The following is a 12,156-nucleotide window of genomic DNA, read 5'->3' on the forward strand; positions in this document are numbered from 1 at the left end:
TCAGAGCAGGGCGAACCTTTCGTCTGCAGCCACGGAGCCCCAGAGACTCTGGGATGAGGGGAAGCATCCCTGCCTGCAGGGATGTGCTGGGATACAGAGGAGAGCTGTTCTCCTTAAACAACGCCTGGGAGAAGCTGGTGTCTCTGCAGCACAACCTCTCAGTCACCTGTGGTCAAGGTAGCCTGAGGTGGAACACACAAAGGCAAATATGATAAAAATTAGGTAAATCTGGAGAGAGACTGAAAATTCATGCCCAGCCTTCAAAATCCTCCAGCAAGATGCTCAAAGTATTTGTGATGATGAATGAAGCCTATATTCATATTTCCAGCTCCATTTCCTGGGTGAAGGAGACAGGTCTTCAGCTCTTTCTCCTGCACGTGACCGTGGCCCATTGTAGCCAAACTGGGCACCAACTGCAGGAGACCTGAACTCAACCACTGGATCGTATCTGCGGGCGTGGGAAATGCTAAACCTCTACTCAAAACAGGTAGGTGCATGCAAGCACACAGTGCAATATGAGAAAATAAATTGTTTGCATTGAACACAACACGATTTCAGCCCTGCGTTGAGAAACGCACACGCCACCCTCCTGAAAAATCCAACCTTTGTGGGAGAAAACACCATTTTCAGCCAGCCAGCCTACAAAACGTGGAGGATCCCTGACAAGCTGAAGAAATTGTTCTTTCATTAATAAGATTCCAGCGAAACAGATAAGCGAGAAGATACAAAAGCCCCGCAAATAAACGGAGACCGGTGCCACCGGCCCGACGCTGTGCCCCTGCTGCCAGCGCAGCCCTGGCACCGCACTGCTCAGCGGTCACCCTGCCCCACGCCTTTTGCAAAAAGCTTCAGGATCTGGCTGTCTGTAAATATTTGGGCTGGGAAGCCGGAGATTACAGAACTCCTCTCCTGGGCAACCAAGGTTTGATGATTTAAGAAAAAAAACCAAAAAAACCAAAAACACCAAACCAAAACAAACAACAAAACAAACAACAAAAAAAAACCCCAGCAAAACCCAGAAACCTCAGAGCTGCAACGAGATGCCTGCCGGTTTCACCGAGACGCCCGAGACAACCCGGGTGCGTCCACTGCCCCTGAGGAGCAAGAGCACCAGAAGATACCCGGGTACCAGCTGGCTTCCTTCTGCCCAGGCAGGATTCCTTCCAGGTTAAAAGTATTGAGGAAGAAAATTGAAGTTACAGGCTAGCACACTGCGGCTATAGGCTTCCACGCACGTCTGCGCAGTGTTTGCCATGTCAGGGAGCGCAGTTAGTCGTGTCCCCCCCCACCTCTCCCTTCTGGAATACAAATATGTATATACAAAGTGTATTCTTACAAATACACCAAAATTCAAATGTCTCATGAAAACGCATTTATGGGGAAAAAAAAAAAAGTGATTTTGGGTCAACCCCAGTATTTCACCCTAATAAAATCTAAATAGCTTCTCCCTGCTTTAAAGATATTCTTTACTCCTCTTACGGAGGAGATGCTTTATTAAATCGCAGGCAGAGGCACAGTCCTCCCGCCCAGGCCCCCCGTCCCCGCTTCACGTTTGCATCTGCAGAGGGCAGGAGCCAGAGACAAAACAGAGCACAAAGGGACAAAGAGCATCTTAAGAAGAAAACCACCCGGGACACCTCTCTCATTTCCACCTCCCTCGGCCTTGGCCGCAGCCTCCTCTTCCTCGGGCACCCTCCAGCACTGGGGCATGCTGAGTACTCCCCACGGCTGCACACCGTGGGGTCCACCACAAGTGGGGAACCGTGAATTCAGACCCAAACCTGATTCAAACCTTTGGCTTTTCCTCTCCTCAGCCAGAAGCAGGACTTGCATCCTTGCAAGCAGAAGAGGAGACCAACCCTCACCCCAACAAAGTCCCCTTTGTCCCCCTCCAAGGCAGAGGATGCTTTGGAGTCCCCCTGGCCGCACCCTGGGGCGAGCGTGTAGGATCCGAGTCAGAATCAGCTGCGGGTTTGGAAATGTCAAGGCCACTCCACCGCTGCCGGCGGGGACGGGGGCAGCCAGCGGAGCTCAGCCTCCCCGGCAGCACCCGCAGCCACCGGCAAACCCTGCCCGCACGCTGGGCAGCCTTCGGCGGGGCTAACACCTGAGACCACCACCCTGTCCGAAACCGGCTGGGGGTGACCACGGCATCGGGTTCAGACCCTGACGGAAAGCTCCCCAAGGAAGGGCCGAGCAAGAAACCAAATTCTGGCCTCTCTTAAATCCACGGCTCAGAAAAATCCCTCCCTGCGCCTGGCGGCTGCGAGCAGGTGAAGAACCGGCGAGGCGAGGGCTGGCGAGCCGGGGCAGGAGAGGACCCCAGCTGTCTCTCCAGCTGGTGGAGACAAAATTCTCATCAAACCGAAACAAACCTCCCTTTCTTTCCCCAAGCCGATTTCTTTTCGGTGCCTTCATCAGGCATTGCAAAGATCTGAAGTAGTTCCCCCACCTCCAAGCACCCCATCCAGGCTGACCAGGGAGTGCTGTGCCACAGGGGAAGAAAGAAAAGAAAAAGAAAGAAAGAAAAGAAAAAGAAAGATTAAAAAAAAAAAATCATTGCAGGGCTGAAGTAAGATGGCAGAAACCACAGAGGGTCCCAAAGATGCTCAGGACCCAGCGCTGCCAGCACCGACCCACAGCCTCCAGGGTCCCACTGCTGATGAGCAGGAGCAAGGGTGACCCCAAAGCCACCCCTGTCCCCACCACAGAGGGACAGATGACGAGTAGATTCGGCTGCTTCGCTCCCAAGCTGCCAAACGCTGCTCCCTTCCAGGCCTTTCTATGAAACGTTAATTGTAAGACACAAATCTAATTAAGGTCAGAGGGAAGGGGCAAGACACCAAATCTCTTCTCCACTCCCTTCAGAAAGGGGGAGCCCCACGAGCGGGAGGACAGGGGGTGGCAGAGACGGGGCAAAGCGTATTTTGCTCGCCTGGCGTTTCCAGCGTGGATCCCGCAGCGGCCTCCGCAGTGCCCCCCTCATCGCTCCATCCCGCTGCTTCTCCGCTTCCCCCCCCGCCCGCCCGACAAGGCCACTTAATAACAAAAACCAAAGGACCGGCGCCCGGTCCCAGCCCGGCGGTACCCACCACCGCATCCCTGGCGAGGACGAGGCCAGATTCGGCTGCCCCACAGCCGCACTCATCCCAGCCCGCAAAGAGTCAGCACATTTCCTCCGGGAGCCGTGGGAAAGGGGGTGAGGACAGAGAGGGGTTTGCTACGGGAGACGAGGTGCTGGGTAGAGATGAAGAACAGGCAGGAAGGATGGGAAGCGCTAGAAGAAAAGATCGAAGGATAGGTAAAAGAGAGACCAGCAAGAGGGACATCATGCCGCAGAGCTGCCACGTGCTCTGCTACCCCGTCCAGGCCAGCCTGACCGCCCCCAGTGCCTGGCCAGCTGGAGAAACCCAAGTTAGCACCGTCCTATGCACAGGATGCCCTTACGAGAAGGGAAAAGGACCTCCCGAGGGCATGTTGCACTGTAGCTGGGCTGACCCATGGCTCTCTGGAGGGACCATTCTCTCCCATCAGCCACAAGAAGAGCGAAAAGTCCCATTTCTCCAGGAGAGAGAAGGCAAAGGACTGCAAATCGCCAGCACAAACCCCCCAGACCATAGGGAGTCTCCAGCCGGTGGGACCAGGCTGCACCAAAGCATTCAGCATCACCTTATTCACTCGATCCATTTGGGATTATCCCCCTTGCAACTCTTCCAGGCTGGGGAAGCAGCGTCATGGTTTGCAGCTAATTGTGCAATTACGTTCATTACCCGTTAAGCAAGATGAACAGCCACCATGCTTCAGACCTCTTCCCCCTCTCTCCTCTCCTGCAGCAGCTGCCAGACGAGCCTCCAGCGGGCGAGAGGAGGCTGCGCTGCCCCGAGCCGGCAGATCCCACCTTCCTCCCCGGGCAGAGCCAGCCTGCGGTCTGCCAGGACCACGCTGCCAGGGATTCAGGCTCATCCCCCATACAAAGATGCTGGGTGTGATTTTTAAAACCCAACGCCAATGAATTTCTTGACACGCATTTTCTTTTGTGTGTATTCAGGGGTTGGAAGGATTTACTTTTTTTTTCCTTTGCAGCTGGATGCACCTCCTCGTTCTAATTCACGGAGGAGAAGGTAGAGGCACCCACGCAACCCCATGACTCCAGGAGCAGGGGATTTCGGAGCCAAGCAGGGGGAGCTTTGCAATGACGGCGCAGAAGCTGGCAACGGCACAGAGCCATCAAGCCGTGCGAAGACAGGACGAGCATCACACAACTGCCTCCCTCGGCCGGGGAGCCCGGCACGGTGGTGGCGGCTCAGGGGCTGCGGCCGCTCCTCCGCTGCCGGCGCCCACATGCCAGGCCTGCTCCGAGATGTGCTGGCCATCTGCTCCTGCCAGCCGGGGCTGGGGCCGGGGCTCTGCGCCGTGGCTGGGGACGTGCCAAGCCGTCCCGCCGTCGCCACGCTCCCCAGCTGCGCCCCCCGTCACGACCGCACCGCTGTCAGTGCTCCCGGCCCCCAGAACCGGCCGGCGGGGTTTCTGCACGCCGCCGGCATCGCCTGCGGAGGGGCTTTGGGATGGGGATGTTCCCGACGGCTCTAGCTACGCTTGGCTCTTGCAAACCCACCATGAAACGCCTCTGGGCAAGCAGCCGTTCCCATCCTCACGTGGATTTTGACCCCCCGGGGCAGCCCCTTTCGCCAGCCCCACTCTTCCCATTGCTTCCAGCACTCCTCCCCGTTTATAGCCAGGGTTGACCTTGCTCCCCCCCCAGATCTAGCACCACAAAAGCCCATCCCCCGGTCACTAATACAGGGGCCCCACGGCCAGGGCGCGTCCCCGGGACCGCTCTGCAGTCGGGGAGCCGGCCAGGGCGAAGCCTGAACCTTGTCATAGTTAAGACTTATCAGGTTTGGACAAGCGCCGGGGGCTGCCGCTGGATTCAGGATGTTCTGTAACGAACGTCCTCTGCCCCAAACAGACGCCGTCCCAGGGGCACGGGCTCGAGCGGTCCCTCCCCAGGAGCCCTCCCCGCCAGCACCGGGGAAACTGGTCCAAGACTGACCCCCAGCCCCCCAAGTCCCCAGCCGGCATCGCTGTCCGAACTGCCCACGGGTCCCGAGCCGCAGCCCTGGGCACCTCAAAGAGATGCCGAGACCCGGCTCGGTATCCCTGGTCTTTAATCCATCCCTCTCCAGGTCCTCTCCCAAGGTCTTCCTCTTTATGAAAGACAAAGAAATGTAAAACATCTGTTTTAATAAATGATTCCTCAATTTCTAGAGTCCAGCAAAGTCAGATGCTCACTTAAAACTATCCGTAACACTTTCCACGGGTGTATTTATAACTAAAGGCATAACTCTGCCGTCTCACGCTCTGTAGTTAACCCTCTGCAGCCTTGTTACAAATGGAGCTCAAACAGAGAGCGAAGATACGTGTCAGAAAATACTGCACCTACTCATCCCTGGTAAAACATCCCAACAGTCACCATACGGAAGAGAAATCCCTTCTTTCAATTAAAAAAAAAAAACCAAAACTAAAAAACCCCCCTAAAAAACCCCCACACCAAAAAACATCACCACCGTGATGCTGGCAAGTAGGATCCTGACCGCTTCCCCGACACCCCCAGCTCCAGCGTTTCACACGCAGACACCCCAGGCCTCCCACCCGGGGAGCACCGCCGTGCCGACGGAGAGGCTGCCGGACCGCCGGTGCCGTGGGGAGGATCGGCCGCTTCACACCATCGCGCTGCACAAGGAGTGTCAGTCACCCGCGTTAATTAACCAGCTCTTGGCTCAAGATAATTAGCTCAGTCCAAGAGCAGCAGCTCTTCTCCTGCGCGTCTTGCGCTGAAAGCCCCGTTATCGGCATCGGCACCGCGGCAGAGGCAGGCACAGTGCTCTGGCACCCGAGGAAAATGCTCGGGTCAAAGGCAGGACGGGCAGTTTGGGCGAAGAGAGAGGGTTTTTTGTTAAATACAGAGTTGTATATAAAGCTGTACAGAGCCTGAAGGAAACAGCTCTTAGGGACTCTGCCCCGCGTCCTTGCTGTCCCCAGGTAGGGAGTCGCAGCGCCGACACAGCGGAGAGCCCCACGGGGCCCATGAAGGGAGCAGGGACATGGACCTGCAGCCCCACACCAAAAAAAAAAAAAAAAAAAAAAAATTTCAAGGAGATAACAAGGTGAGAAAAGGGACAGACTGGTGCAGGAGGGGAAGAGGCCAGCAGCGGTTCAGCGCTAAAACTATCACACCTTGGGGAAACAGCCGCAAAGCTCGCTCCCCGGCTCAAGCAGAAGTTACCGATCCAAATGCAGCCGGGAAATAACCAGGATAAACGGTGCCACCGCCGGAGCCTAGGAAATATTTGTGCCGTTTATTTTTTTTTTTGCCATCATCCTTGTCCATCCCGACAGCGAGATGGGCACAGCAAGAAGCCAACTGCGGCACCGATTTCTTTCATGGCCAAGAGACATAGGAGGAGGGTTTCAGGTTGGAGCCGGCTTCCAGAGCCCAGAAGCTGCAGTCAAACACGCAGAGAGTAAAACCATGTGCTGCAAGCTCGAAAGGCATTTCTGTGGTAATATTTACCCCAATTTCTCCTTAGTGCTCCAAACAGAGGCACCGATAAAGCAGAAAACTCACATTAAATTGTGTTGGAAACCTATGGGAACCGGTAGCCAAAGTCTACTGATAAACAAGCAGCGCACCCAATCTCGACAAATTTTTGCCTAAAAAACCCGTAACGCAGCCCTCTCCTTTCCACTCTCGTGGCAGCTAATTCTTCCACTCTTTCGTAAACATTTGAAAACAAGGTCACGCGCGCAAATTCTGCTTTCAATTTGCCTTGTATCCATAGTGATTAAACTCAGACCCACAATACGGGACTGAAAGGAAAAAAAAAAAAAAAAAAAAACTTTAAAAAGGCCTGGAGCAGGGCTAGCCCCCGGCACGCTCACCGACCTGCCGAAGGCCAGGGACGAGAGCATCGCCGACGACTGTTTTCTCATATAACGGCGACCTGGGAATTAAATCACAGGGCTCCAGCAGCCGTCCTATTGCCATAGCAAAGGATCCGGTCCCCCATCTACACCCTCCTCAAGAAACAACCAGCCCAGAGGCAACAAATTTAATGTCTCCGAAACCCAGCCAGGGAACGGGGTCCGACAGGGACGGCAAGAGAGGGATGAGCAGGAAAAAACAAAAGCAGCTGCAGGAGAGGAAAGACTCAACAGCCTTCTCCCCATTCCCAGTGGAAAGGTTTTTCTTTAAAAAAAAAAGAAAAATAATTTTCTCATTGTCTCTTCCCCCCCCCCCCCCAGCCCCACACTTGCCAAAGGGGATGTGTCAGGGCTGGAAGCTTTAACCACCTACATCAAATTTCCTGCTCCATCACAGCCCCAGACGTGGGCAAAGCCTCTGGCGTACAATAGCAAACGCTCTGAATTCAGTGGGGCCCTTCCTGGTCCCCACCGAGTGCCTCAGTTTCCCCATCTGACCAGGGACTCGATAGCATTGCCCTGTCTGTGGGGATATTAGGAAAATAGCCCCGTCCAGGACCAGGTCAGGGAGGATATAACATCCCTCCTGTAGATGCTCAGTAGGAAAATAAAGCCAGAGGACACGGGAAAACGTTTGGCCCCGTCCCTCCGCAGTCCCGGCGTTACCGAGGGTCTCAGAGGCTCCCGACAAAAGACTCCTAAATTCCCAAGGCACAAACCGAGCACAACAAAACACCTCTAAAGAGGGGAGAACCGGGGTGCAACGAGGCTGCGGGGGAGAAGCACAACTCACCATGCAGCACCGTAAAGCTGACGCCTCTTGGGACACACGGGGCAGGGGAAGCGGGGAGCTTTCAGCAGAGCGCCGGTGCTTTGCGGGTGGTGGGAGTGGAGCGAGGGGGCTCACCGGGAGGCAGCGGGACACTTACTTCTCATAGTCCAGCTTGCAGTAGAGCTTCTTGTCGCGGTAGAAGCAGGTAGTCTGCAGGGGCTCCTTGCAGGACGCACACTGGACGCACTGCTCATGCCACAGGCTGTCGTTCAGGCGCAGCAGGAACCGATCCGAAATAACTCGCTGGCACCCTTCGCACACCGACTTGGGGGTCGCGGCTCTGCCTGCGGGGAAGGACCCGGGGGCAGGGCTGGGTGGATGGAGAGATGGATGGGGAGACGGACCGGGCAGGGGATGGACGGAGGATCCCGCTGCTCTCGCTTCCCCCGCGCAGGCTGGTGGGCCGGGGGGGCCGGGGGGTGTGCGGGGCGCTGCTCCGGGATCCGGGGGGGGACCCGTGCCTTAGGGGAGCTCCGGGGGGGGACATCGCCCCCAATTTCGTTCCTCTTGGAAAGGCGGCGGCAGAACCGCAGGTCGGAGAGAGGGCGATTATTTGAAACCGATATTAAAACGAAGAAAATAAAATTAAATAAATTATTTATTGTTCGATACGAAGGAAAGGCCTTCGTTGCCCTGGGGCGGTGGGGGGAGGCACGCAATTTAATGCAATCGCGGAACGAAACGGGAGCGGGGAAGGCGGGCGCCGGGGGCACTCCCCGGGCGAAGGGAGCGGCGCCGGGCAGGGCTGCGGGCAGGAACGAGCCGGGGGTAAAGCTGCCCCCGGGCCCCCCTCGACCCTCCTGTGCCCATCGCTCGGGGCCCGCCCGGCCGTGCCCCACCCTGGGGTTCCCCGGGAGGGCAAGCGGGGCGCCCCGACTTACCCAGCAGGGAGGAGAAGGGGGCCGCGGGGTCCAGGGCGCTCTGCAAACTCTCCTCCATCTTCAGCCCATCCAGCATGGTGGGGAACCGGGCCGGGCGAGGGGCCGCGCCGCCCGCCTGCCAACACAGCCCGGACACGCCGCGCTCAGCCCGGCCGCCGGCCCCGCCGCCCCCGGCCGGGGCTTCCCCGCCCCGGCTGCCCGCCCGCTCCCGGGGCGCCCCGCTCCCCTCTTCCCTCCCTGCCGCCGAGCGGGAGAAACACACACCCCCCCCCCGGACCCCCGCTCCGCCTTCGCAGCCGCTGCCCCGGGGCGGGGGGGGGGGGGGGGGTGGCTCGCAGCGTCCCACCAGCCCCGCGGCCCCGACGTGGGGGGCGACCGGCCCCGGGGCCCCCCGCGGCAGCGGGACGGGAGGATGCGGCGCTGCCGTCGGCGGGGCTCGGCCGCTTACCTGGGGCGGCCCGGGCGGTGCCTTCCCGCGGGGAGCCGGCCGGAGAAGCGTCCGCTGCCACCGCTCCGGAGGGGTCCTGCGGCGGCTTCTGCCTCCCCGGGCTGGCCGCCCCCGGCCTCCTCGCCGCCGGAGCTGCCCGGGGTGGGGAGCGAACCGCGGCGCCCTGGACGGCTCCGGAGCGGAGCGCACCAACCTGCGGGGAAGCGCCCGTCCGACTGCTGCCAAGGCACATTTCCTGGAGCTGATACCTCCCTGCCCGACCCCCACCCCCTTGCCCTCCCCTCTCCACCCCACTCGAAATAAGTTTCCTCCCCGCTCTCCTGCCTGGCTGCAGGCACCGGCCCCGCCACGCCTCGAGGGGCCGGCGGCCCTTTGCAGCTCCGGGGGGCACGGCCGGGCCGCCCCGCGGGGCGCCGGGGCAGCCCCGGTTTCGCTCCGCTCCCTGGCTTTTTTTTCTTCTTTTCTTAGAAAGCAAGCCAAAAAGAAAAAAAAAAAAAAAAGGTGGAGGGTGGTGCCCTGCCACCGCGGCTCTCCCGGTAGTGAAACCGGCTGGAAATCGGCTCTCCGTTCCAGGAGTAAGCCCAGGCCGGGAGTTTTTGGGGACAGCCGGTCCCCGGCCCGGGGAGGCAGCGGCCGGGGCGGGATGCGCTCACCCGCGCTGCGCATCGCTCCGGGCACCTCGTTCCCGCCGCTCCGGACTATTTGAGGAAAATGAGTGCTGGGGGAAAAAAAAAAAACACCACAACAAACAAAACCAAACAAAAAGCAAAGCCGGAGAGCTGCCCCGGAGGGCTCGTCGGCCGTGATCGCTGGCGCCGAGCAGGGCCCGGTCCGCTACGGGCGGCGGTACCGCGGAGCCGCAGGGGGAGGCGGCCCCGGGGAAGCGCCGCTCCGGCTCCGCCAAACCGCATCGGTTTCGGGGAGGGGAAACCCGCGGAGGAAAGATCCCGCCTGGACGGGGAAGCCGAAACTTAGAGCCTTCCCGCAGCCCCGGCGATTTCCCATCCCGCCCGGCTCTTCCCTTCTCTCCTGCCTGCGGGGGAAGCCGCTATTTTGTGGGGAGTTTCAGGGGCAGGTCCGGAGCCACCCGCGGCGGGGCCGGGGCTCGTACCTGCCGCTGCCAGAGCAGCCCGGGCAGCGGGGCCGCGGCTTCCCTCGGCACGGAGGTGGGCTGGGGTGCCCCTTCTCCAGCTGGTGGGAGAGAAACCGGCTTCAGAGCTGCGAGGGACTGGCTACAGACTCCTGGAGGACAGACAGGAGGTTTTTAGGGGCCTCACCTCCCGTGTTCACCGGTGACCTTGGCACCGGGGGCAGGAGCGCTCCCAGCCTCTCCGTGGGGCATCCTCGTCACCAAGTGTTCCCCACGCCCAGATGACGTGGGTGATGCAGGGACCAAGGTCACGTCCTTTGGGAGCTCGTAGGAAGGAGAGAGGCCACAGGTTAGCACGGGTGGATCACTGCCCTGCCAAAATCCCACGGGACAGGGAAACAGGGTCCTGGGACAGACAGCCCCACTGTATCCCAGTATAACTAGACTGGGAGCTCGGGTACGAAAGCATTGGTACCATCACACAGGTCAGCATGAAACAGCTCTGATCCCTCACATCCGGGAAGGCTGAGCTGCAGCTGCATCAAGGAGGCACTGGACTCTGATGCTTCCATCTTTGTCTCTCTTGAAGGTCTCCGAGCAGCTCTAGCCAAGTTCCTGGTTAGTCAGATCTATCAGAGCCACATTGCCAAGACACCAGCCCAGCAAGGACTGCAGCATGACCAGGGGCTCCAGGCACCATATGCTGCTGTTTCTCCCCGTGCAAACCAGCACAGCCATCCCACCCACCCACAGAGCTGTGCAGGGCAGTAGATTTTCCTCACAGAGCCAGCAGTCAGCCCTGCAGGATGGGGGTACCATCCTTCAGCACTGCTAAAAACTGTGGCCATGCACATGGCACCTTGCTTATGTACTCAGACCACCCGCCTGATTTAGTCTGATCAGAGATGCAGGAACAGCTGGGAGGGAAGTCATTTCCCCCTAGATGTGAACACTCACCCTGTGGTGTTCCTCCTCCTCTCCAGGCAAGGAGTGGTCTGGAGACTGCCTTACATCACAGCTCTCGTGCGCAACTCCCAGGCTCAGTCTATGAAGGATCCAGCTTGAGGGATGGGCCCAGTGCATAACGCTGAGGGGTCTGCAGCAGGATGTTGCTGCCCATGATTCACACACCTGCTCCCACACAGGTCGCAGGTACTGGAGCACACCCTCTCATGCAAAGGATAGTCACCAGGTGAACCAGTAAAACATGCAACAAACACTCTCCAAACCTCCTCACTGACAGCATTTACAGGGTCCCCTGGCAATTTCACCTTTCCCCTCCCAAAGTACACCTTCGCCTTGAGCAACGGTGCTACAAAAGATTGGGGGTAGTATTTCAGCCAGCTTGCTGTACCTTCTGAGGGCCAGGGTTTCCATGATTAGCTCACCCAGGGCTGAATTAGGTGCAGCAGCTCACAGCATTAGCGGCTGAAGAGAAATTAAACCAGAGGAGAAGCAGGACTAGGCTTTCTCCTTCTAGCTGTAGGGTCTGCAGGCAGCCAAGTCATCTGGGAAAAACAGCATTAAACAGAAGCTGCCTACCAAATTAACAAGCTTGCAGTGTTGCAAGAGCACATCTCCACCAACAGCCTACCCACTGGGGTTGCCCATCTCTCACATTTTGTGCTGAGGAGTTTGGGTGGACCAGCAGGTCCCTGCCTCTCACTGTTGGAAGGAGGTCAGCAGCACTCAGCTCCAAGGGTCACAGCAACAGACACGGTCCTAGAGAGTATGGAGCCAGATCCTTCCTCCAACATCACCTTAACTCTGCCCAGCAAAGCAGATGCAGAACCACACAGGAGCAATGAGGGCTAGACCCAGAAGCAGGCACACAGGAGACCAAAGATGATGAAGATGAGTTGTACTCCCTACACAAACTGCAGCCACCTCCCTTGGGACAGGAGGCACTGGGCATCATGAT

General features: G+C 58.4%; 1 protein-coding gene across 1 annotated transcript in view; it reads right to left on the minus strand.

Moving 5' to 3' along the window:
* The window catches only part of LMX1A (LIM homeobox transcription factor 1 alpha), a 44,158-nt gene extending 34,814 nt beyond the window's left edge, over positions 1–9,344 (minus strand). The window contains exons 1-3 of the mRNA XM_054833703.1: positions 9,146–9,344; positions 8,698–8,812; positions 7,914–8,100 (exon numbers count right to left, since the gene is read on the minus strand). Coding sequence (XP_054689678.1) covers positions 7,914–8,100; positions 8,698–8,773 — 263 coding nt within the window. The 5' untranslated portion in view covers positions 8,774–8,812; positions 9,146–9,344. The remainder of the gene's footprint in view (positions 1–7,913; positions 8,101–8,697; positions 8,813–9,145) is intronic.
* Positions 9,345–12,156: the final 2,812 nt, after the last annotated feature.

The sequence above is a fragment of the Grus americana genome, chromosome 8 (genome assembly GCF_028858705.1).
Source record: "Grus americana isolate bGruAme1 chromosome 8, bGruAme1.mat, whole genome shotgun sequence".
Taxonomy (NCBI): Eukaryota; Metazoa; Chordata; class Aves; order Gruiformes; family Gruidae; genus Grus; species Grus americana.